General features: G+C 38.7%; 1 protein-coding gene across 3 annotated transcripts in view; it reads right to left on the bottom strand.

Annotated features, from left to right (window-relative positions):
• PTCH1 (patched 1) overlaps nt 1-26,667 on the bottom strand; it is a 66,829-nt gene that overhangs the window by 25,781 nt on the left and 14,381 nt on the right. For all 3 annotated transcript variants that reach the window (XM_062018203.1, XM_062018205.1, XM_062018204.1), the window contains 13 exons: nt 17,626-17,815; nt 16,276-16,345; nt 16,072-16,163; nt 14,431-14,629; nt 13,720-13,841; nt 12,340-12,487; nt 11,420-11,551; nt 10,974-11,129; nt 10,253-10,351; nt 9,228-9,353; nt 2,324-2,442; nt 1,118-1,517; nt 335-644 (listed from right to left, as the gene is read on the bottom strand). In XM_062018203.1, coding sequence (XP_061874187.1) covers nt 335-644; nt 1,118-1,517; nt 2,324-2,442; nt 9,228-9,353; nt 10,253-10,351; nt 10,974-11,129; nt 11,420-11,551; nt 12,340-12,487; nt 13,720-13,841; nt 14,431-14,629; nt 16,072-16,163; nt 16,276-16,345; nt 17,626-17,815 — 2,163 coding nt within the window. The remainder of the gene's footprint in view (nt 1-334; nt 645-1,117; nt 1,518-2,323; nt 2,443-9,227; nt 9,354-10,252; nt 10,352-10,973; nt 11,130-11,419; nt 11,552-12,339; nt 12,488-13,719; nt 13,842-14,430; nt 14,630-16,071; nt 16,164-16,275; nt 16,346-17,625; nt 17,816-26,667) is intronic.

Genomic DNA, 26,667 nt, shown 5'->3' on the forward strand with positions numbered 1-26,667 from the left:
CCAAGACAGAGGGCCATATTTGACTATTAATTACAAAGCAGAAATCCTCATTAGCTGCTTAGAAATTAACGGCCCAGGATGGCCTCTCATGGATATATATAATGTCTTAAAGCTTCAGAACTATCTTATTGAGGAGTAAATTTAGCCACGATAATTTAAGTGGTATGTTGGAGAAACAGTAAGTTAACGTGTGAGTTGAGATCAGTAGTTAGACATTTTCCCTCCTGCTCACAGTCTTTAACCATGTGACTATAGTTGAGGAGCAGAGCATCACTGGTGTCAGCAAGTGGTTACTACTATAGAATTAAGAAAAGTTCAAGTAACTCTCCCTTACCTTGCAGCCAGTCTCGGAAGTAGTGCAACCACATTTTGGGAAGCTGCCTATCCTCCTCCAACAAAACATATGTCACATTACTGAAACTTCTATGAAGTTCATAAAGTAAGTGCTGGACATTTGGATAGTCTGCTTTCTGTGTCACAATATACATATTGTAGAAGGAAAAGTACTTGAACTGTGCTGCAATAAAGTCATATTCCCGTGTTTCCCGTGGTACAATGTCTGTGAGATCTAGTCCATCTCTCACCCGGGTAGTTCCATAAAGGCTGAGTCCAAGTAAACCCAGGAAAAGAAAAATAATCACAATCTGCAAAACAAAATGAAAAATGCATTTTGGTTTAGGTTTCTAAAGAAACTAACACTTCTCAATGGCACACTAAAAAGCCAGGTTCAAAATTAACACCCATCAGGTTTACTTGGTAGCTTTTAATAATTATTTTTCATCCACATACACACTACAAAGCTGAGCTAATTTGTGCATTATTGAAAGGGCTCTGCATCACAGATAGAAATTCATATCGTTAACAAGTTTAAAAGTGGCTTTAGTTTCATTATTCACATGCTTATGTAACTGAAAGTCACCAAAATCCTCACTTACAACATATCTGAAAAGTAAGGTAGAACCTTTCAAGTATGAAATTATCTGAAAAACTATTAAGAATTTTTATTCCAAAAGAATTCTGTTTGTTTATTTTATTTATTACTATTTCCAGGATAATTTTACTGCTAGGCAAGGCAGAAGTCTACTTTTGAAAAACAAGTAAATAGTTCCCTGATTACCTTGGCTTTTGGCTTTAGGAGGAATGGTGCATAATGCTTTTCTGCAAAAGATGAGAGTGTCCACTTCGTACAGGGTGGCTCAAGGCAATGCATACTGGAGTCTGAGAATTGGGAAAGCAAATCCCTTGTCGAGCTTGTGCTTTCTGGGCTCTGGCAGCTAAGATTATCTTGCGTCACTGTCACTGGCTGCACAGATATTTCTGAGCGAGGCTCTGCTGTCGTGTAGTATACCTGCGTGTGAGGATCGTATTCTGTGCGCAACTGCACTGTAGACTGCATTGTAATCTGAGTTTCATGTGCAAAACTGTGACTGCTGTACGGGGGTGGAGGGCTGTAGCAAGTATTGTCATTTTCTACATAGGCTTGAGGCTCAATCTGTATCACCCTAGTGACACATGGACTGTAAAAAAAGAGAAAAACATCTGTTCACATTTAGATATATCTTTATTTTAATCACACTAGACGGGATAATCTTAACCTGCTTCCATCTGAGACTGCTTCTACAACAAACAATCAGACTGACATCTACCCACACCACTCCTTCAATTACACATGCTTGTTAGGTCAATAACCAGGTAGTTACACACAGTCTGAACGCATAAAATGTGCCTGAGTTTGCATCTATGTGCCCATGCTAAGAATTAAGCTATTTAGGTAATTAGGTATTTTCACTGTGAAGGTGAGGGAGCAGTGGAACAGGCTGCCCAGAGGGGTTGTGGAGTCTCCTTCCTTGGAGGTCTTCAAGACCCACCTGGACATGTTCCTATGTGACCTGATCTAGGTGACCCTGCTTCTGCAGGGGGGTTGGACTAGATGATCTCTAAAAGTCCCTTCCAACCCCTACCATTCTATGATTCTACGATTCTAGGTAAAATTGTAAACGCATGACATACTAAGTTCTTCCACTGAGAATTATTAAGGTAACTGTTAAATATTATTTGGGCCTTCTGGATAAGATCTTGGACTTTTGGGATGCAGGTTGAAAACTGTGTGTCAAAAAAGTGCGTGTGCCTGGAAGAGAGACAGACATATTTTAACTTTCCCCTCAATCAGGTAAAAACCAAATGCAAGTCAGTCACTAGCACTGAAATCACAACAGTGACCCAGTTGAAATGAAGAACTCTCACTCCTGACAAGGAAAGGTAGGACTGATCAGCATCCACAGAAAGGGTGCATCTCATACATTGATCTATCACACATTCTTACCTTGTAAAACAGCAAAATATATCCAGCCTCCTGTCTTCCCGACGATAAAGGTCCATGCTCAGGATAGCAGGAAAAATCAGCAAAACCATTGCAAAGTTGAACACCACCACAACTGCTGCCTAGAGATCAATCATAGAAGCGATGTTGTTACTAAGTTTCATGTACAGAATCAGCTTTACAAAGCATAAAAATTCCTTTCAATTCTCAACCATTCATCCATTTAACATGTCAGCCTCTCAGATGCTTTCAAGCTCTTCTCTAAAGAAACTGGGAGATATACTGTTACATTCTCATTTCACTGTTGTAGGCCTACTGTTGTTAATTACTTTCTTTTAATAATAAACTTGATATTATTTTAATATGTCTGTGCCTGGAGATGTGATGCTGATTTTTAATTGGAAAAACAGATTCAACAAACAAGTCACACTTTTGCATGAGAAACTGTCTTATTTAGAGTCCTACAGAAAAAAAAGATGGAACCAAAAGCAAACCTGGAACTAGAACTGAAGTTGTCCTATTTTAAGTGTTGTGAAGTAATTTAAGCATCACAATAACATTAAAGCCCATTATTAAATCAGAAATTAAATTAAGGTTTAAGTACTTTTTAATGAAACTATTTTATTTAGCAAAGTATTCTGCACTTGATGCACTTACTCTCTAGCCAAAAACAACAGCATTTTGGGTTTATCTGTGATTACTTTTAAAGTACAATCCAACACCATATAGTTAATTATAGTTAATCTACATATTAATGAGCTTGTGCTTAACAGAATCGACTTAATGAGACAGTCTAATGGACCTTAAATTGGAAAAAGAATACTCAGTTTACTTTGTAAAGCAAACATTATACAATGAAAAAAGGCAACTTCTCCACCCACTCCCAAACCCTTTCCCACATAGACATTCCCAGAGAATCTCTATAAACACATGTGGTGCGGCATCTATCACTATTATTAGTAGCATTTATTTGTAGTGCAGAATTGTCAGGAGCACTTGTCATCACAAAGGGAAAGCCTTGGCACAGATGGGAATAGAAGATAGTAGTAAAAGATACACTGGGAAAAAATGGTTGTGCCATCAACAGGTAAATAAGCACTGAAATACTGATATTTTACCAAGTAGATAAGCAGTAGACATCTCAATAGTAGCTCAGATTCATGTTAAGAAAATCACAGAAACTAGGAATCACTTCCATCTGTAACTTCTGCAGTAACACCTGCTTGGGTTAAAACCGTCATTAAAGAGCAAAAGTTGGGCTACAAAAATCAAGTCATTGACCTGTTCTAAGTAGGCTTTTCTTTTCCCAAAACAAACAAATGGCTGCTTCTGATCTCAGAAAATCAGACCTTGAAACCGGCGGCTCAAAAGATGTGATATCCAAAATCCGTGTTTTAAAAATTCTTGACTTATGTGTAAAATAAATAAATTGCCTAACTCACGTAATTTTAATTTTGTGTCTCTGTACCTGTGAAAATGAAAGTACTAACATATTGAATTACTTTTAGGGTTTTGAAAGTGTCAAAAGTATAATACAAAGACTTTATATTGTTTTTAGTTTCTTCAGAATGGCAAAACCAACTGGTTATGTAAAGATCTTCCAGTAATTTCAATCATAAATACATTGTATATAGAAGTGATTTTAGTGGGTTTCTCTTTTGTTGTCTCAAATATGCTTGAAGTGAGATTTTGGTAGACATAACTACTAAACCAGAATTTACCTAGTACTTCAAGCTGAATGGGTGTTTAGCCATCTTTGAGTGAAAAGAGCCAATGACTATTTAATGATTTATAAATATCCACACAGAAAGGTACGTAAGGTCATAGCCAAGACTTTAAGTGATTTCCTTTTGATCGTCTCTAGAATTAATTGAATCTGTCAGAAAAACAAATGGCTGCTGTCACAAGCACGGTGTTTATTGGACCTAGTTCATTCAACTACTTTCTTTATTGCTGCTAAACCAAAGGCTGAATCACCCATATAACATTAATAACTAATAGCGTCTAACCAAGATCTCTTATCAAGGATCAGCTATTTATTGAGATTTGGAAAAAAAACAGCTGAAGCCTGCCTCAGTGACTCTTGCTCCTCCCAGCATGGCTGAAAAACTAACAGATGTCCTCTGTTCCTGCTTAATAAACTGCAAATACTGCCTTACCAGTGTCCTTTGTAGACCCCAACATCCTTAAATCTCAAATGCTGCTAGGTCAAAAACTAATACGTGTATGGTATAGACGGCATTAAAGTTAGCTACATTCACAACTGATTTTTTAAAAAGCATCAAAACTTATCCAACAACACACAGTAAATCTGCCCATTAACATGACATCTTTTTAGAGCAACTAGAGTTTCCATTGTGCCGTGCTGGTGTTGATGTACTAACCCTGCAAGTAAAACATTTTTAAGCAATTCCTCTGTTTTGATTTGTACTTAAATAGATTCCTCAACACCACACTTCCTATGCACCCTGTCTCTCTTTCACCCACCTCCCCAGCGTTTCAAAGATGTAACAGTTCTCAGTTTTTGTAATTAAAAGCAGAAAATATTGCTCTTTCATCAATTCTAGTTTGTTGTCCCATCAAAAAAACACACCCTGTAACTTGATAAAGAGCGGGAAGGAAGAGAGGTGACTCAGTCTCTGACTTGATGCACCAGCTACTGCTTCCTCTCCCAACAGCATTTAGACATCTGATAGCTGGGAATGGGAATGCATGAGAAATGCAATCGTGGCAATACTCACAATCTCTAACAATTAACATTGATGGGAACAGCATCAATTAAAAAAACAGGTAGGAGAACTTCCAGAGTAGAAGCAATCTGCTAGCAGCACCCAAGCTGAGAGCATGCTTAGGATTTCTGAGGACAGGGCATCTTCTGCCATTGCTTCATAGACAAATGGTCAAATGGGAGAGGAAAGGCCCTCAGACGTTTTCCACGACAAATCAACAAAGGTAAGACTAGTCCTAGAAGGGATAAAATAGGGCCTGCTGAAGATTGTAAAATGAAAGCATTCAGTGAAATGAGATCAGAGAGCAGTAAAAAAAAGTCCCATTAATCAGAAAAAACTGTTGGTTACTTCCTCAGAAACATGCTCCACTTCTTGCATCTTTTCATAATGCACAGTCTAAAACATTACTGCTGCTGCAACTGCAAAGGGAGGCAGAAGAATGGCAGTCTGTGCTGGAGGCAGAAGGGAGACGTGAGCCAGGCTGGTAGGCTGGGGCCCTGCTGAAGGTATGTGCTGCTATGTGCCATTCCTGGCAGCCCACCCAAGGAGAGCGGGTGTGTTACATAGCCAGAGGTGATGAACAGATGAGGAGGTCTGTCAGGGAAACTTCCACTCTCCTGCTGCCTATCTGCAACTCCCTCCTGACAGCACACAGACACAGATCTCCCCCTTTGCTCTCCCCTCCCCTTTTTCCCTTAGGCTTTAATTTTGCTTGTTAAATTCTTTTGTCAGGAGCAGGGAAAGGTACATGATGTTGGTAAAAGGAATGGGATAAACCACTTCAGCAGCGTTAAGATAACTGAATGAGCTTAAAAACTTACATTCTTTCTCCCCACAAAAACCACCACCACCACCTGGTAATGTACTTTTATACTGAGCAAAAAATCTTGTCATTCTTATGGTGAGGGGAAAAAGTTACTGCTAAGACTTATTGGGAAAAGTTCCACCCCTGCTCATTAGTGAATCCACACCACTTCTGTGCTGTTAGGGGAGGAAGTTTCTGGTGTAAGCAAGAAGAGCGAAATGATTTTTTTGTGAAGCTGTACCTTTTCTTTCCTGGGCAGAATTAACTCCATAACTGTGTCTGAATAGTCTATCTCAGGAAAGAACTCAGCTCAGAGGTATTTACAATCTGCCTTGACCTCCGTTCAAAACAAAAGACTATGTAAGACATTCCTATTACAAACTTTAAAAAATTTCAATGGATTTCTCTGAAAATCTCCTCTCTGGTACAATTTTAAGAAATTAAACACATCTGAAAACTCACAATCTCCTTCTTCAAAGTTTTGAACACTCTTACAAGTGACTCTTGCGACTCAAGTATCTGGGACAGGTTCAGCATCTTAAAGCCCTAAGCCAGTTTAAATATGGGGCTAATAAGATCAACAGATTGAAAAAAAAAAAAAAAGAAGCGAAAAAGCAGAAACAGTCCCTATCTGCATAATGGAATTAATTTTTCAGATATTGCTTTCAAAAGGTCTGATTGCCATTAGTTAAAATCTGGCAAAAGATAACCCTAGCAAACTTCTAAGACAGCATCAGACTTGCAGTGTTTGAGTTCCATAAAGTAAAAGAACAACTCAGAGGTATCAAAGAACTGCATTAGCTGGCAGAACAGAACAGAATTAAGCACTGATGTGCAAAACATGAGTTTCCAACTAAACATTCTACTTGCAGATGCTGTAAACCATTTATTCTTCTTCAGTAGCTGGGTTATTTTACTGATATTGGGCTTCAAAAGTTATGGAAACTTTGACAATTATCTTGTGATGTCTTAAGAATATGAATTAAGAGCAAAATATGGTCAAGAGCAATCTTCTTTTAAAGGATGTTAAAAATTCACTATCTAGATGAGATGGCGGCAGCATTTATGAAAAGCAAATGCAGTATTTCATTGCTTTCTAAGTCTTGCTAGGAAGCTATCAAAGACGGCAAAGACTTCTTGTTTAAAAAAGCCCAAGTTAAGAGGGAGAGGAACGAATAAGACTGTAAATAAAGAAATTCATACAGGAATACAGACCACCCACCAAAATCTGCCATGGTTACCTGTTTATGTATCACCTGATTTTGATTTTACCCGGTGAAGCTAGGCAAAGCAAGTAATAGCTGTTCCTTTCTAACAAAGGATGTTATTTTAGCAGTTCCTAACTTACATACTTATCAGTTATACATTTTGCTCTAGCATCAATAAATCCTCATTACAGATCTCCAGCTGCCTTTTTTTAACACGTTTTTCCACATCTTATATACATTTAAGGGTGTCTTAATGCAAGCAAGGACAAATTACAGATGCATGTGAGAAAAGATTGAGCAACTCTAGCAATTTCTGGACACCCAAATGTTCCTACACATAGATTCCATATTAATCACTGCCTTAAAAGGGAATTTGATTGTAATGTTTTTCTTCTGAATATTATCAACATGTTCATACATGAATATGTTGAAATCTCACTGGAAACTTTTTGTTTGTCATTTTGCTATGCAGACTTCAGTTTTTGAACTTTCAGGGACTTGGTCTACAGAGTGGCAGCAGGCAAAAAGAAAAGACCTTATGAAACATATATTTAACTTGTACTCAGACTATACTAACACAGCTACTGTCTCCACTTATGTTCAAAAGATAATCTACCATGTTCTGATACAAAGAGTGAGATTAGAGAAAGGCTGAGCAAAACCTGAGCCTTAAGAAAGAGTTAACTTTGGTGGCTCCTACACTACAGCTTAGCAGTGAGATTAGGATAAAATGTCCCATCTCTGATGAGTACTTCTTATACTTTTAGACTGAAGTAACTCCTGTAAAGCATGGGTACTATACAAAGCCTGACAAAACAAGCCCTCTCCTCTTAATTCCTAGGGAAGTTCTCCAGTATCCTATTAGCTACTTGAGGTTTACAGTGTTTGAAAACAGACATAGATTTAGGAGAGCAATCAATTTATTCCAACAGTAGAAGTGTTACACTTCCAAAAATATTTTACACATTGAGACTGGTCTTTGACATAAAATAATTCACTGTCACATCACCTACAAGAAGTTTAGGTTTTGGCAAACCAGCAGAGCTAAATACAGCTAACCATTCAGGACTAAGGATCTAGTTTTAGTTACCACAGACATCTGCTAATCAATGCAGAAAACCAATGAGGCCTTTACTTACTTTCTCTACTATTCACCACCAAATTACCAAACTGTTGAGAAGGAAATGGTAACCAAATTATTAATGCTTACAGGTAATGTAACTGCAGTCACACACGGCTTATCATTTTACAGCTTAATGCAGGCATATGTAAATCTCTGAAAATCACAATAATTGCTCTATATATGAAGAAAAATTGAAGCCCCTGCTTCCCATGGGTAGCCAACGGGTCAAGGAGAAAGAAAAATGATTGGAGAACCAGGTTACAGCAGAAGAAAAATAACTACTGAAAAAGTACAGTTTGCTTGCTCTGCACCAAGGTCAGACAGTGCTATAAATTGCCTGTGTCAGGGGAGAAACTCCCAAAGCTTTCTTCAAAGAGCCTTCACTTTTAGAAGAAAGCTTTCTCTAGCATCCTTAATATTTCATATTCATGAAGGTATATTATCGCAAATAAATACACGAAGACAAAGAGAAAAGGAGAGGGAGTGATACATGGTTTAGCACACAAAATTCACATTTTCACTCAAAGCAGTTGAAACATAAAATACCTTTTCTCCAAGACTGCCAAAATTACATTGGAAGTAAGGCAGTACAAACTGCTTCAGTACTAATTAGTATGGCAAAAAAGCACCAAATTGGACAAATGTGAAAGAAAGAGTTAAATTCCTACTGAGGAATGTCACAGTAAACACCACCATATAGTCTATTCCGCTTAAGAATGTAAATCTTTCAGGAGACTTGTTTCTGCTTAGCTGCATACATCTTGTTTTTCACATTCAACCCAGCTGTGATAAGGCAGGAGTATACTTTCACCTGCTAACACGATGCAAGGCACTCCAGGTGTGAGAAATGAGAGAAGCGGGAATCAAGGGCAGACAGACATTTTTACTACCCAGATCTATGGCAAACGGGCATCACTGACTGGTTCAGTGAACCACAGCAGCACTGAACAGAGACTCTTAATACTACCACTAACAGGCATCACCATTGGCCTTCCATGATGGGACCAGGCAAAAGAGCTAACAAAACAGCATATAAACTTACTTGGAGTGAAAAAGCTCGTAAAGCAGGAATGGGGATTAAGGCAGCCATAAAGAAAGCAGTAACATTGCTGATAGATGTAAGGGCCACACTTGCTCCTGTTCGCTTCAAACATTCACCTGTTCTGTCCTGCAAAACAAACAACGTATCTTAGAAGTGAGTAAGGTGATGTCCTGCAAATGCAGAGGTCATCCTACAGATACAACATAATTGCAGTGAAATTCTGAATACGAGTGTGCATTTGAGAGTATGTGAGGATAAACAATATACTAAGTAAGTATACTGTTCAGGAGAAAACCAGATGACACATGAAGAGTGTTCATGTTTTTTCAGGGTAGAAAACACTATCAAAGCTGATCTTAGCTTCATTACACACAACTAAATGGATACTGAAATTATATCAAATACATCTGTAATTAAATACAGTGTATCTTCTACCAGCAGAGTCACTTGGTGTTTTCATCTTTCAGACAAAATAAGCATGTATGAACAGCATAGAGGCATAACATAGCTACATATCTTGAAGAAGTATGTAACAAAACAAAAAAACTCACCCCAAACCCAGGGACCACACACACAAAAATGCAGAGAAATCAAGATAAACACACAACCCTTTCCCAGCTTAACAGGCTGTTTGTTCTGAAGCATATGGAGGTTACAGCAGAGAAGGGTGGTAGTGTCTGCATGACAAACCAGCTGGAAAGAGCACAGGGAAGACACTGCTTGTACAGAACAGAATGGGCATGCATTGTTTTTTAAATGGGCTGTACTTTAGATATGAAAGTTTGGACTGATGGTAGGAAGGTCCTTAAAAGCACCTAATATGCTATGCTTTGAAATGTCATGGTCAATTATAAACATAAAAAAGAAAATCAGAGAAAAGCATACAAATAAAAAGAAATAAGAATTTCCAGGACCTAGGAAAAGCTACCAAGAAAAAACCTGGAGTTCTTAATTCTGGATACAGTTATCTTTCCCTACATGAAGCTTTTTGTTTCACCTTCCTCAAATCCCCATTTTGTCATTACCTCAAATGGAATTCTCTTGTTCTGCCCTGTTTCACTAAATGCATGTGCCAGAAGAAAAACATCATCTACACCAACTCCAAGAGCAAGAAAAGGCAAAACCTTGGTGGAGAAACAAAACAAACAAAAAGCAAGAAGGTTGTTTTATGATCTGTCATGCAGCTAGCCATTAAATGACTAATCAAAGCAACTTTCACCTTACACTGTACACAAATCCAAAGGTAAAATGAAAATCAAAAGGATGCAATACATCTATTAACTTTTACTCTGGAATACTGCTGAGGAACTTGCAGTACACTACCTACAGGTACAAAATCCGACCAAAAGAAATTCAGGTTTTGTGCAGACAAAGAATACCTGATAAAAATTCAAGTTATATTAAAATTATTTTTACAATTTGAACATTTTGATATATTCAGATGTAAAGATGAAAAAACATGCAACTTCTTACATAGAACTGGATGGCTCTATTAATACTGGGATACAGAAATATCAAATAACCCAGAATCTCATAATTATGCTATGATACATGCCCCTTTAATATAATTTGGCAGCACAGTTGCTTAATTTCTCACAGCGTAAGCTATAAGATAGGAGAAAGGCACAAATAAAAATCTAGACCCAAAATACCTTTTGGCAGATTTTTTCGTCTCAAAGATTCCGTTGTGTTTGTTTACTAACAGAGTACTTGTAATTTAGGAGCAGATTTGTGTTTCCTAAATACCTGAGTTGTGGCAGCGTTAAAGGAAATTCCAATCAGCGAGCACAGGCCCAATCCTGCAGCCACTGAGAGTGCAACCAACAAGACTCCTGCCAGCCCCACAGCACCCTGAGACTTGGCGCAGTCCCACCGCAGCATTGTTAAACAGGCGTAGGCAAGCTAAAGCAAGGAGAGGTGGAGGGAAAAATCAAAATATTAGAATGGATCCTTCTCTAACAGCTGTGTCCCCCCACCCAAAATATACACCCTTGGACACATTTTTAAACAGAACAGACACATCACAAACGTTATACAGAGGAACAGGTGACAAGCCCGAGGCAAAAGTTTACAAATTGTAGTTTTTATATTAAATATAACTAGAACTTCTGGACTACTGACTGGTCACAATAAAGCAGACATTTAAGCCCTGCTCTACTATCAGAGAAAATGAAATACAATTGTTTGTTTACCATTAGCAAGTAGCCACTAGCTACTCTGATAACACTGACATCAGAAAACGACTTCAGGATGTCATCCAGGGTGGTTGTAGTAAAGGAGAGCACCTTCTGAGTAGAGTTTTGTGCAACACTTTGATGAACAACCTATGAAAAGGAAAAAAATAGGTGTGACTAAAGAAAAAATTAATTCCCGTCTTCCACAGCATGTATCTGTAATCAACTGCTTCTGTCTTCATGTTCCTGTGACAGCCCACACCCTACATTCAGATGTTGATGTTACACAGATACATTTGGCAATTATTTCTTGCAAGCTACTGATTATCAGACAAGAATCTGTGTCCTTTAGGAAAAGCTACTGCATTCCCAGCCCATTCCAAACATTTAACTTGAATCCTCTTCCTGTAACCCCACCACGGACTTGCTGCGGTAGGAGTTCTGCCAGGGATCTCTTAAGGGGTGCTCCTATTCCCCTCTGCTTGGCCATTCGCAGAGGTCAGAAGGAGCGCAGCAGAGGTCAGAGCCTGGGACACAGAGGCCAGGCGCTGTCAGATAGCCTCCCCACCCGGGCTGCTGCTGGGACCGCAGCCCATGGATAGATAATGTTTTCCAGACACCTGTAGAATAACCAGGCCAACCAAAAGCTTTAAAATTCCAGCTCTTTGGTTCCTTCTGAGCTCCAGCAAAGCAAACATGTCCCTGACAGCAAAGAGGAAAACCTTTGTGGCTTGTCATATATGAATAACCAAGCAGCCTCTTGACTGGAGGGACAGGGATAGTGGGAGGGCAGGAAATCAGTTGAAGAACTTGGAAGCAATGACTTAGTTCCTGTTTAGGCATCTTTCTTGAAGAAATATTATATAAAGCCATGACAAAAAAGGAGTGGATCTTAGCAGGACTTTATAGTATGATGTCTAGGCTGTGTTTTATTTTACCTCAACATACATCCTCTGCCAGGCTTCCAGAATTGCTGCTGCCTTATCCTCGTTCCAGTTGATATGTGAAACATACTCGTACCCCTTGAAGTGTTCATACATTTGCTTAGGAGTCATTAACTGAAACATGGTTTGCAAAGCCTGGGCACTGTGATATGGGGAGAAGAGGAAGCGGCACACAATGAGCATTTTCAGGAAATAATTTTCATGGCATCAGGTCTCAAAAGAGACCCTAACAGGAGTTTGCATGAGTTCTTGACTTTATAGGGCACATGTTTGTATTAACATTGAACAGAGTATAATTATTCTACTGTGTATGTGGTGCAGTATTGAGGGCAAATCTGGTTTCACTAAAGTTAATGAGAGTTCTGCCATTATTTTCAGTAGGATCGGTTTCAGGAGCAAAGAATGTAACCCTACAAATCAGTTACAAAGATTGTGATTGATAGGCAAATTACTGTGAGGATGCCACAGGAACAGTTATTTCTACAGATCTTGTAAATGCTGTTGGCAATTTGTCATTTGAAGACCTTGGTCTTTTTCATCCCATGGAGAGATATGCCAGATTAAACTCCTGTTGCCTGACAAGTTCCAAGGAGAACACAAGGCAACAACTATCCATCCTGAATTTCCACAGTATGCAACTATATTGAACAATTTTAAAAGTTTAAGGAACAATTCACTAAAAATACATTATTTGGCTACTTGTAGAAATACCAATGTCTAGTGTGAATGTAAAAAGTTTTATTAAAAGACCAGAATTATGGAAGAATTATGCATCATTTAGTTTAATACAGCTCGCATTTTTCAGAGCAGTTCTATTTCACATGGTTTTTTTTCCCCTACTGAAGTCCAGTGTTCTGCAACTTCTTTAAAAAGTCTGCAACAAAAGGGTTTGTTTTATCACTCAAAACTGTATTTGAGACTTTTCTCTAAGCTGACCCTGAACAAAAAGTTCAGTGGATTTTTGGAATCCTGAGAGAAGTCAAAGGAGCGAGCACATTATCCAAATTATTTTTTCCCTTTTCCTCATTGTACTTCAACACACCATCGAAGGTGCTCAGCGCTTTAAACATTGTTCAATGCTTTATACACACATTCAAAACAACAAAGCTGCCAGGAAAAAGCTTTCTTTCTGAGTGACATACACTACCATTCAGAGGTAGGTATGGGGCATTTGGAGGAGCAGGAAGCAATGACTCCTCCTTAATTATGAACAACAGACTAATGACTCTTTTAAACTCTGTTGTCTTGAGGCATGGCCTAAACTGGGGTTCATAATACACACGACAGGCAGTAGATTTTGCATGATCTTCCTCCTGTGCCCCAAAAGCCAAAGAAAACAAAGAAAACTTGACATTTTATTAAACATTTGTTTACCTGATAAGTTTACCAGAACTGTTCTTGACTGTACCACCTATAATCAACTCCTCCTGCCAATGCATGTATTTTCTCGACAATCCATAGCATCCACCACTCAAAACAAGGGCTACATCAAGAGGCTAGGAAAAGTTATAAAGAAGCAATTAATTGGCTTCATAACTTTACAAACTCATACGCTAATTGAACACCTAGTGTACTACAATAACAGATTAAAGACAACCTAGGAGATCTTAAAAGAGAAATATGTTCAACAAATCAGGTTGAACAAATGAGCCTGATACTTCTCTAAAGCCTGATGAGATTGATAAAGGAATATATAGAATTGGGGCCCATGATTTCATATTCTTTGCAAAAATCAAAGAAACTGGTACTACCTGAAGGCAATCTCTGCTGCACAGTGTAAGAGTACAGCAGCAGCTATATTACAGCAGTGGCTAAATCTGTCTGAGGCATCAAGTCTGCTGAAAAGCCACATCGCTGCATTGCCATGCTACTCTCAAAATGTGGGATTAAGCACTGCATCACAGCGTGAAGGAAAGTCCATGACCGCAGGCTAACAGCAGAGAGCAGGAACAGAAAAATGGCATCACTCATGAATATGAACCATATATTGCTTGGAAGAAAACGGTACCTTCTTTTCTCCTCTCTGACCCCTCCCCCAACCCTGGCCTCCCTTGAAAAGGTATACACAAGGACAAGCAAACTTACTTTGGTGGAATTTTTATTGGGAGCTGTGATTGGGCAATCAGGATCAGCAGGATTCAAGCAGGGTCGATCCATATAACCATGACCAACCTCCGCTTTATTCAGCATTTCTTCCCAGCTCTCCACTTGGTAGTTTATTTTCTTTAACTCTTCCAAGAATTCTAAGGGGTCAAAGTTGATCCACTGCAAAGGTGGCTTCCCTCTGTAAGAGAAACCAGGAGAAAATGGTACACACACCAAAAAGACAAAAGAAGTACTGGAACAAACATACTTTTTAGATTCACATTTGCACAGATCTTTGAGTTATTTTCTGTTGCAAGTTAAAACCTTTTCTGGGAAGGTTGTTTCACCAAATGTAAGGCATGTCTCAATTACATTTGCTTATGTACCTTTCCTGCAGCCCAGCTGTAATTTTTAAAACAAATACCCAGTTCTTACGAAGTGGAATAGTCACAGGTTAAAAATGTTTCCATTTACAAGCAAAGCAAAACAAATCATCAAACACCTAAATAACAAAAAAGCAGCTAATTGCCGCTTCAAAGATTTAGGGGGGAGGGAAGAGGGAAAGAAGACAGGGAGCTGAGGAAAGAAAGCCTTTCTCATAGTATCAGATTACTTCTTGCTAGTCTAATAATCATCTTTAAAATGCAATCAATCAATATAGCTGATCTTTGTTTATCTGTAACAATACTGTGGCTCCTTCAAATGCCCTGGCAGCCTATCAACAATCAAGCTTTCCTGCTACTATGGCTGTCACCACTATCACCATGACATCTCCCACCCCCCACTTCTGAGTTTGTGATGTTGACAGACTAGAAAGGCTTTTGGCTGCCTTATTCTGTGGTTCAAACCATACTGTATCTGCTTAACCAGGCTTAAGTCATTATCTGAATCTCCCAACCAGAAAACACAAACCCCCTTATTTCCCCATCTAAAACTGTACACTAAAGGTTAGGAGATGGCCATTGCAAATTGCTTTTACAGGGACATGCAAACCAGGACAGAAACAATAACTCAAATGCTAACTCTTGCATAATTAACAGAAAATGTCTGCAGAGATTAACAATTAACTCCTTAAAGGATTCAGGGCATATAATATCACACTTGTAAACTGTGAGAAACCACCTATAAAAGATACTATATGGTTTCTTTAGTGATCTCATAAATAAAGTATTTTTTCTTTATTCCTTAGGAAGACTTGAGATGTTTTCTTAGGAATAAAATTTCCAGCCAATTGATTTTTTTTCTTATTTTATGGGGAGAAAAAAAACCCAACAACAAACCAAAACAAAAAACCCCACCCTATCAGAAGCAAGTTTATTTCAGGAAGAATGGAAAATATTTTAAAAAGCATAAAGTTCTTACAGCTTGAATTCAGAACCTATACTTTATTTTGCATGCTAGCAGACTGGAAAAAAAATGAACATAGGGTTTAACTAAATGCCTACAAATCACCTCTTAAAACACAGGAAAATCTCAGTTCAATGGAAAAAAAAAATCCATGTATATTTTCCATAGAGACACTACACTTTACCTTTTATTTTTCTCTTAATCCAGAAACTAAATAAACAATAGGAATGCAACTGAAAACTCACACACAATTAAAATTATTCAGAAAAGAAAGTTATTAAAAAACATGCTTACAATAGATAGGCAGTTCCAGCCTGTAGCTTTGCTCCCTCCCAGAAGCAGTCCAAAGGAGTGATAATTAAGCAAGGATAAAGATATTCTATGATCTGTCAAAATCAGAAAAGGGAAAATCAGAGTTATACTAGAATACAATCAAAGTAGCACAAGTCAGAGCATGAGACTACACAAATCTTGTAACTAAATGCCTGCTACACATACCTGGTCCATGTAACCTGCTTCTGTGATGAGTTCTCCTGATTTGTAACACAAATGTTCCAATTTCCACTGTCTGTAAGAAACATAAAGAACAATTTCTTTTTCTTGCACAATTTCTGGAAAGTTATTTCTAAAATGTAACAGACATTTCAAATTGCAGCTCATGCACATACACTGGCCTCAAGCAGCAAGTCATTGAGAAATGCAAATATTACTCAGCATAGATATACTACAGGTCTCAGAAAAGGCAAAGGCCTTTCTTTTTGTAGTTACAGAGTTGACACGTTTCAGTTGTTTTCACATTCTATGTAAAACTCATTAAAACAAAAAAGGATCTGCTTTTGGATGTTCAGGTCAGTCAAGACAAGTTAAAGAGACAGAAATCCATCTTTGTATAAACGACTTGAAACACTTGTGACCTGAGGTGTCGCTTAGTGACACAAGTGTGAGAGAAGCCAGCTCCAGCTCAGAGGACTAGAATATTCCCAGATGACCCACGTAGGCAGGAGAAAAGAAACCATTAGATTTTCTACCCTTCCTTTTCAGCTATGTTACAACTTCCATTGCGATGACTTCTAATGCCTTAGACAAGACAGGAGGTGGCTAAAAGATAACTGGAACCTCGTCACTAGTTCACTGGGGCATCAGTGCTGAGAAGATGTCCTTAAAGACATGGGTCTTCATGCCTTGCAGGCAGCACCCCTAGGTACATTACCACGTGGAGGAAACCCTGGAGGAACCACTTTTCATGGAAAATCTCACTAGCCCAAAGCTGGTACCTTCTGAAGGTTCACCTCTGTTATTTTTTTGCGGATCAACACATATATCTCAACCTTCTGTATGTGCACACAGACACTTTGAAGGGCAACTCTGTTTTGTCTTTGTTATTAAACAGCTATTATTCCACCCATTGACACTTCACATGCCTATGTTTACTTTTATATCCAAACTACTGGAAGGACAGTAAGCTGTACTGCTGTTCACAGTCATTGTGTACCTTGTGATGGTGTCAGAGAGCGAATTCAATTCTAATAGGGAACGATTTTCAGTGTTATGAATACTATCTATAATGCCCTACATTTAAGAGCACAGACATTATTCCTCCACCATGGATATTGTAGCTTGATATTGTAGCAGTGCTCATAGGGGTACACTCCAAATCTTGGCCTGTTTGTCACTGCTATCATTTCACATCAACTATGAGAAATGAGTGATATTTACATCAAACCACAGTTCCCTAAGGGAAAAGCTCTGAAGCGCTAACCACTTAAAAACATATGGAGGGAATAATGTGTCCACTTTTTAGCTGTTACAGACAATCAAGAAAACTTTTGCTTTCCTTTTTCCCCTTACCTGTTGTACATATAGACATGTACTCTGCTTGCCTGAAGTGCAGAGTCAAGGTGCTGCCGGAGTGCTTCTGTTGTTAGTACATTAGCACCATCTTCCTGTGGAGTCTGGATCATGAGCTGGGGATTAAACATGGCCTCTTCTCCAATCTTCTGTCGTGTGTAATTTAACTCCCGACTCACTCGTCCACCAACTGATGGATAAATATCAACAGCTTTGTATTAGCCAGTAACTGCTTATTCAAGATTCACTTGATGAGCACTCTCCAGTCTATTCTGTCTCAAAGTGATCACAGCGTAACCCTAAAATTAACATCAACTTTTATTTTATTAACTCTGCAGCAGAAACTCTATTTCTCATTAAAATACTATTGCTTCTACTACACTAAAATATGATATGTAAACTAGAGCAAACAGTTTTTTCTAAATTATAACTAATATTCCATTTGTAAAAATTAAAAAAAAAAGACCTTTTGCTTGCAGACCAGAACAAACATTATGTCACTATGTTACAATTTCTTACACTTGTATGAACAGTCTGCTCCAATAGCATATTTCAAGATAAATGGCTTTAATTTACACTCTTCTCCTAAATAATTTGGCAGAGACTGGAGAATGCCTGTCTTCAGTTAAAAAGGGAGAAGAGAGAAAAAGTGAGTACGAACACTTCTTTCAACCTTAAATAAAAAAAGAAAAAAATATCAAGCTCACAAAAAGAGATGCAGCTTTTGAGTGCTGCAGAAAGGACCGCACACAGCTAATTTACACCAGTGGTCCAGTACCTGCATAACATGCTATGATGCAGGAGATGACTCAAGTGCAACATCTACTTTTAAATTACATGAGCTGAAGAATGTGCTCTGTATTAAAACACAGAAAAAAAAAAAAAAGAAGAAAGCAAAAAAAAAGGCAGAGGGAGACTGCAAAGTTGACAGGCTCTAGAAGGAGCCATGTTCAATTTGCCTTGCCAGAAAATATGACGTAAGAATGGAAAATTATCTTCCCTCTTACAAAAAAAGCATTCAGCTAGAGTTCATATACTTTATATAACCTGCCCTGCAGCCTCTCTAGCAAACGCACTTGGAGGTGGGGTCAATTAATTCAGACCATTAGCTGAATCAAGACTACATCCAGATGAGGAGGACAAGAGTAGCACCAACATGTTGTTTCCATCTCTTACAATTTATTACCTTTATTGCTCTGCTAAGTCCAAGCTACAGACTTGGTCTAATTTGCTACATTTTTTCAGACCTAGTCAGCTTGGCACTAGTGATCTGAATCACTGCCAAAGTTTAGTTCTGCAACAGTGTGAACAGAAATTAGGCATGTACATCGATCTCCTCCTAGGCTGTGTAACGGAAGACTGATCTGTTACCAGTTGGCAGTGCAGGAGATGACATTCTCAAGCCTGAGCAGGGACATACTTTTTCAATCACTTGAGCCCTCAACCCACCCATAACCCCCCTGGGACTAAAAGGACCACCAGGCAAGAAGCTGTGCCCCTGCATGGATAAAGCTGTCAGAATGAGACCCTCCACAATTAAAACATACATTCATTCTGGCACAATGCATTGCTTAATTTCTAGTTCAAGAATTCTTTGAAAAAAGAAGTGATTCCACATAACACACTTCATTTTTTTCAGCTGTCACTCGTAGCATTGCCTCCTTCACACCAAGTAACAGTGTCCAGCTCACAGTAAAAAAAAAAAAAAAGTACAGCCTCCTTACCTAGAGTTCCTTTGTAACTTCTTAACATTCCTCTCACTACAGCAAGTGAACATACAGACATGGCTAACAAAAAAACTATTTCTAATTTATATCAAGAACTAAATCCTAAAAATACTTGCACTCATCAGGCTCATGTTCTCACTCACTGCTGTCCTTCCCCCACAAACCAGTATTCTGTGAGATTCACCAATAAATTTTACTTCATCTTACAGGAATATTTGGGGGGCGGGGGGGGGGGGGGTGGTAAGGGAGCAGAGTAATCCAAATCTGCATGTCTCAGAACCAGTTTTCTGTTCCAGTGCTTTACATTGCAGGTGCTTCCAAAGAAAAAACGCGTCTCTCTTTTGTGTCTCAGTGACAATAAAGCCCAAATTTTATGAGGACTGGGGAGTCTACCATAAACTTCTACTCCTGTTACTATATTCTCTCCCATTCCACTCACACTTTCCTTTTAAATTTGACCAAGACTTGAACCAACAAATCATACTCCATGCAAGACAAAGGGCAGCATTCCTATCTCTACTGAAAGTGACCAACTGTTTACTATCAACAGAAATGATTGCTTCCTAATCAAGGTCCTGTCAAACCACATTAGCTTCACTGAACAAGGCAGATTTAGCTAATCAAAATTGCATCACACAAGTCCATTGTCAGAACAGAAGCTGTTTTTTCCCCTTTTAACATTCTAAACAGGAATACCAAAACCACCCATGAAGGCGGGCACACATTCCAGAACCCAGCAGCAGATCAGCTCTGCATACTTCTTAAGCCATTACAACACCTAATTATTTCTTGGATGGGTCTGTTATGTACATTTTGTCAGCCAAACAAAGAGAACTTCACAGGCAAATGTAGATACTTCTTACAACTAGCACTAAGTTACAAAGAAATTCTAAATGTAGACTGAGGAGGAAAATTCTTACTGCCAAAGCGTGATTAGGTGAAAATATTTAGACAGACCAGAAGTAAGTGGATATATTAGTGGCCTTTCAACATATCAGAAGTAATAAAGGGCAAAAGGGAAGGCAAAAAAAAAGTTTCTACCAGTTATGTTTTCATTTATTTTAATTGCAAGTTTGCAAATATCACTGGAGGCTGCTAAATCCAGAAATCTTAAGCCTCCACAATTAGCTGAATATGTACCTTTTAAAAATCAAGCACCCATCTTACTTTTGAGTTTTTGTTTGGTTTTTGGGTTTTTTTTTTTTTGGGCGGGGGGGGTGTTTTTGTTTTTTACCCAGACTAACCACAGTTGGTGCAAAAACCTGGGATAGAAAACACCAAAAATGTCACTGAAATGTACCCAAAGCTTCTGTCAATACTGCATTCAACATTTGCACCCTCTGCAGAAAGTCATTCCTTACCTATGTAAGAAAAACAAATATAACATGCAATATAGCCGTCATAGGATTTCCACACTATAGGACAAATGGTGTAATGGAAAATATGACCAATGAACAAAACACTGGTGTTTCATACTTTTTCCTTTATGGACCCTGTTTTCTTGTATTCAGTAGCAACAACATTTTACACTGAAAATTCCAGTGACTAAAATTGTATGTATGGCATATAGCACCAATATTTCACTTTTTATTCCACAGACAGAACTACTTCACTTTAACACTCTAGTGACAAAACGCACACACATCACTCTCCTGTTCCAACATATAAGAAGCCACTCAGTTGCTTTACAGTCCTTTATTACACGACTCCTCATGATTTAGTGCCTAGTTGTCTGAGCTGGTGGCACAAATTCCCACCAGCCAAAACATTGATTCAAAGAACAGAGAAGTATATTGTCTTATGGCCTGGTAACACAATGCAGCAGTTTGTATACTATGCTTCCAGCAGTGTCATCAAATCCCAGGTATAAAATACTATCACACCTGCACAACTTAACTACAATTTTTTTTTTTTTAGAAAAAGAAACAAATTTCAAAATCACAACAAAGTAATGATATCAGTGTCTTGACACCATTTTATACTTAATATATCAGTTTCTAATTCTCAAGAATGTGTTTGAAGGCCAGTGTTCAACATGAGACAGTTCTACTGACAGCATCTTTGTTGTTATTAGCTCTTGTTAAAAACCTGTTTTTTTCCAGAGAAGAGGAAAGTGTCTCCCCCTCCCCCTTCTCCTCCATATCCACAGGCTTCTTTCTTAGCTTCTTGCCAGAACACGAGACCTGCCTTGAGCAAGTTAGCATCCCATATCATCAAACACATCGATGTTCCTCCTGAACTTCCCCACTGACTGGAATCAAAGCTGGTCAAGGTACCAAATTATTGGCCCTCTGAATGGCCTGAAGAGAGCAGTAATTGTCAGCATTGATGCTGGGTTGCTGAGAACTATGTAAGGACCGCTATGCCTCCCACCCCCAAGAGAAATGAACAGCTGTCAGGTGGTAAGAAGTTTTAGTCATCTTTAACTTGAAGCAGACCTGAACCCATGACCTATAGGTGAAAGGCTCCAGATCCCATTACCAAGCACTGAGGTCACAGTCCCAGAGCTTCAGTCATCACGCATTAAAATGCTTCAGTGCATCTTCAGTGAGAAGCATTCAGAAAAACAAGTGTGTTTGCCTCGTGTGCATTTGCACAACACTGATGCACCCTCCAATGACATACGAGTGAAGCTATATTAGTTTCCATTTACATAATTTCTGACATTTCCTTCCATTGACTAACAGCTTCAAAGCTACAGGGTCATTCTGCTCACGTGCTCATTTCCACTGCAAATGTCACTCTCTTACCTATGCCTTTCTCACAATTAGCATTCAAAATTTATCTAGCACTACATTAACATGTTTATGAAGAACTCTGGAATCCACCACCAGGAACTGCAGTCCATTCCACACTGAGTAGTCTTAGGAGTAAGTTTGACCTCTGCTACACTAAGATACTGATCCTAAATCACGAAATGAGTGATAGCCAAAAATCATTGTCTGTTAATTTACTGTCTGGTGGCTCAAAAAGACAAAAATCATTGTCTGTTAATTTACTGTCTGGTGGCTCAAAAGGCATGAAATATTTCTTTTTCAGAGAATCTTAAAATGTTCCATTTCAGGTTACTGTAATTGCATTACATAGCCTGAGGTTTCGGTGGGTTGGTTTTTTTTCAGACATGAACACTACCTCCATTCAGTAGTTACCTTATGCACAACAACTTTCTAAAAAAGAATATTCCTGAAAGCTAAACACTTAGGGTAAAAGTGTTTGCCTACCAACGTGGAGAACAGACTTTGGAAACCAAAGCCAAGAGTTAAATAAACACCTACTAGTTCTGGAGCCTAAAATCTTCTGTGACAAGCTTGAGATGCATGAATGGACAAAAATGTTCTGGTGAAGCTCCCTTCTGAAGACTATGGGCCTAAGGTGCTTCCACTTGAGGACATCTGGAGGAGCCAGACACACTCCTGCTTTGTTTGAGCAATACTATCATTTGAATTCTTCCAGGGCTCTTAATGTGTAGCATTAGAGAAATCCAGCCCAACCTCTTGGCAGTGACAACTCAAAGCAACAAAATCATATCTCTAATACCCTAATAATAACCCTAATAGTAATGGACATCTCATGCAAACAATGTTTTAATGTCTTCAAGAGATGCTGATCCTTTCTGATAAAACAGATACATAGATCAGTACCCCTTACAAGGCTTACATTACAGCCTGAGCAACAGCATATGGATGCAACCTCTGCAATTTGCAACGCCTGTTATGACCACAACAGGAACCAAAGAGAAACAGAAAATAAAAACCCTCCATGACTCTGTAACTATACAAAAACAAAGACTGAGAATACTACTCAGTGTGTTCATCTGGAACTCAGCCTTTACGAACCAACCCAAAAAGCAGCAGTGTGCAGAGAAAAACAAGGATGGCCCTGACTTGCAAGACCTCCCACAACACAATGCACTCTACCCTGGATAAGTGCTGGGAAGAGCTGCAGGCACCTTGCCTTCTCACCCTTCAGCACCCTCTCCCAGCCAGGGCAGGAACCAGGAAGGATCTTTGTCTCCATCCCTCTCTCCCCAACATCCTACATATCCTGTCTCCCTCAACTTTAACTGCTGTTAAGGGCTTCCTTCTACTCCAGTTCCTCATGTAGTCTGTCCCTGTACTGATCCTGTAGGCAATGCTATTGCCTGCATATACTGGTGTTTCTCAAAACCTACAAAACGAAACTCATTCCAGTCCATTGCAATGGTACGCTGATAAACCAGCCACAACTTTGCCTCCTTATCCCAACTGTGTACTGGGATTAAAAATGTTCAAACCTGCCATATACCAGAAGGCAGTACCTAATAACACCAATGACAATTTGCATTTCTACTGATAAGGCAGCACAGACCTCATGAGAGCAAAACATAGCCAAGTACTACTTACATAGGATCGAAACCTCCTATAAAGAAACTAAGATAAAGAGCTGACGTCCTCTGGCAGATATGAAGATTATCCTGCCTCTTAGTGGGAACAGAAAAAATAATGGCCTTTTGATTTAAAGCTTCCTGTTGCTCTCTAGGGAGTTCTGTCTTCACATTTTCTTGGACGTTTGAGCTTGTCTCTGTGGCTCTTTGTCAGCAACTGAATATAGTTTTTCTCCACACAGACAGTATTAGTTAGCATCCTGTCAGAAGACCAGGGAAGACTGCACCTTCCTCAGAATTACCATTCTTTAGCCTTGACTGTCAGTGTACAAGGGTAAAACCTTTTGCTGGGAGGAAGTGAAAAAACTACTTTCATTGAAATTTTAGTCAGTGCAATAAATTGAACTGGTTGGCAACTCCACATACTTAAGAGTTTTAAAATGCTGTCTACTTGTAGAGTCAGAACTGCTACTAGTTTACATGGTTGATCTCTGAATTTATTAACTGTTGACTGAGACATCACCACGTATTTGATGTATGTGATATTGTAACAATGCTAAGAATGGCTTCCATAAACCCATCAGGATTACATTATAAAAGTTTTGGTTACCTGCAATGATTTCTTTCTGCTCATTTGTTTAACTATGCAAAATAAAGACTTCCTAGGGAGTGACTGAAATGGAGCTACCAAAAAAATTGTTGAGAAATGATGAGCTTATAGGAGCTAGAACACAGTGGTAAGCAATCAGCGTCTTAAAGAGATTACATGGTTGTTCAATGTGCTAGGCAACAACTCAATGAAAAATTATCATCTTTATCGTGTAATTACACATGGTCTACGCCAGCACTGGACTACAGGTTGTCAGAAATCCCGTGCTGTGTCTAGGCTTTCTTGCACAGGATTTACTCTGCTGAACACACATATCTGTGTTTACGTAGCTCTTGTAGAACAGTGATGGTTACATCTGCTCAGGTTAAGGCAGTCTGTGCCCCACCATCTCCCTTCCAAACACCCAGGTGGACACTCTACACTTCTCCCAACAAAATAATGTTCAACAAAGGGACACTGTCTAGGACATCATCACATCACAATGTGAGAATTTAACTGACTTCAATCTCTCTTTAGGACCACTGACTTCTAGGAAAATCTAGAGGTGACATGACCATCTCAACCATTTCCATCACATTGAGAATTAGGTAACAGGTTTTTTGATTTTGCTTAAAATAGAAAAAAAGCCAAACAAACAAAGAAACCCACAACCATTTGCTGTGTACTGCAAATGCAAAAAACAGTTACCAAAAAAAAAAAAAATTAAAAAACCAAACAACAAAATGCTTCAAAAGGCTGCTTTTTATCTCTCAAGCCATCATATGATATGAGTTAAGTTACTCTTCACACATGCTGGGGGTGACTCCAGTGTTGCTGTTACAAATTTCATTAATGCTGACATGATTATGAATAGTAAAAATAAAAACACACATCAAAGATGGCTTTTCATTCTGTCACAGTTTGACAAAGTTTAGAGCTGTGACAAGGACACAAAGATGTCTGCATACTCAGGAAGACAGCTCAACAACAGCTGCCTCTGCCTGTAGTGGGAAAACTTCCCTGCAATTTTAGGAGCTAAAACCTTTTATTTCTAAAAATCAAACAATAGCTGATTTTACATACATGCATCTGTATTGCTCATAGGCAGAAAACCATTATTTCTTACTGGGTAAAACAGACAGATTGTTAAAATAAATTAGGTAATTTTTGATGCATTTCTAGCTTGGGTGTCCCTCTGGGCTAAGAAACTGGAAAAGTGCAGTAAAAAACCCCAAACTAAAATGAATAAATTGAACAGCTCAAAATGAAAAAAAAAACCCAAAAAACCTCACATCTAACCATCTTTGAAATATACAATAATACACAAAACTGGTACATGCATTTCAAACTTTCCAATTAAACATAAAATGCAGTAGCTGCTTACTGAGCTGTGACACATGTCCTTGGTAACAGGATATTAGCTGTTCACCTCTGGGTCACTGGTTCTAATCCAGCCACGAACAATAGTGACCACAAGTTGTTTACCATCTGACAGCTGTTTGCTGGCTTATGTGAAATGACTTGGTGGTTTCAGTCCATTTCCTAGTGGGCAGGTGTCCATATTATAAAAAACCACCGTCACAATTGGCATCCTTGTTGACCATCCCAACAGAGACAGAAGAATTAATGGGCATGGAGAGCGAACTATCTTTTCTTCTACATGATCCCTTCAGGTCAGAACTAAGCCACAGCTTTTGGTGGAGAAGCCCAACTATTGAATTTTCTGTCTGAAGTAGCAAAAGAACAAAGGATTCTAGACTCTCCTTCCTAGAAAATCAAGGAGACGGCCTACAGTGAGGACTGACAACCAATACGGACTATTGCAACTCTCTTCACAGTTTATGGTCATCTAACAGTTTACACTCACTGAGGAGCAAAGATGAATTTTTATTGTTTGGTAATTTAAGAAAACATTTGAACACACTTCTTAAGCCAAAATCCTCAATTGTACACAAAAGTTTCCAGGAGTTCTGCTGCAAAGGGTACGTCAAGGTCTAAATCAAAGGATTTCAAAACAGCTCAACAGAAATGTTTTAAGTTACTTTAACTTGAATAAGAGCTTCTGCGGGATAATACGATAAAAACAATTTGCTATGTTGTTACACAGCAGTCAGCTTTCCTCTAGGCCCAACTTTTCATTTAACCTCTCAGTGCCCTTTCTTCAAATATGTAATTGTTTTCCTGTGTGGTTAAAAGCTGCGTTTTTAAGTCTTTTCATCTGTACTCCTGGGATAGCACAAATTTCATCTGTACATGGAATAGCACAAAATTAGAATCCTTTTTTTTTTTTTAAAGGAGCAGCAAACTGCAGTGAAAATACGCTTCACCCAGAATCTTTTAGGAGATAGTTTCCTGAATAATGC

The sequence above is a fragment of the Colius striatus genome, chromosome Z (genome assembly GCF_028858725.1).
Source record: "Colius striatus isolate bColStr4 chromosome Z, bColStr4.1.hap1, whole genome shotgun sequence".
NCBI classification, from domain to species: domain Eukaryota; kingdom Metazoa; phylum Chordata; class Aves; order Coliiformes; family Coliidae; genus Colius; species Colius striatus.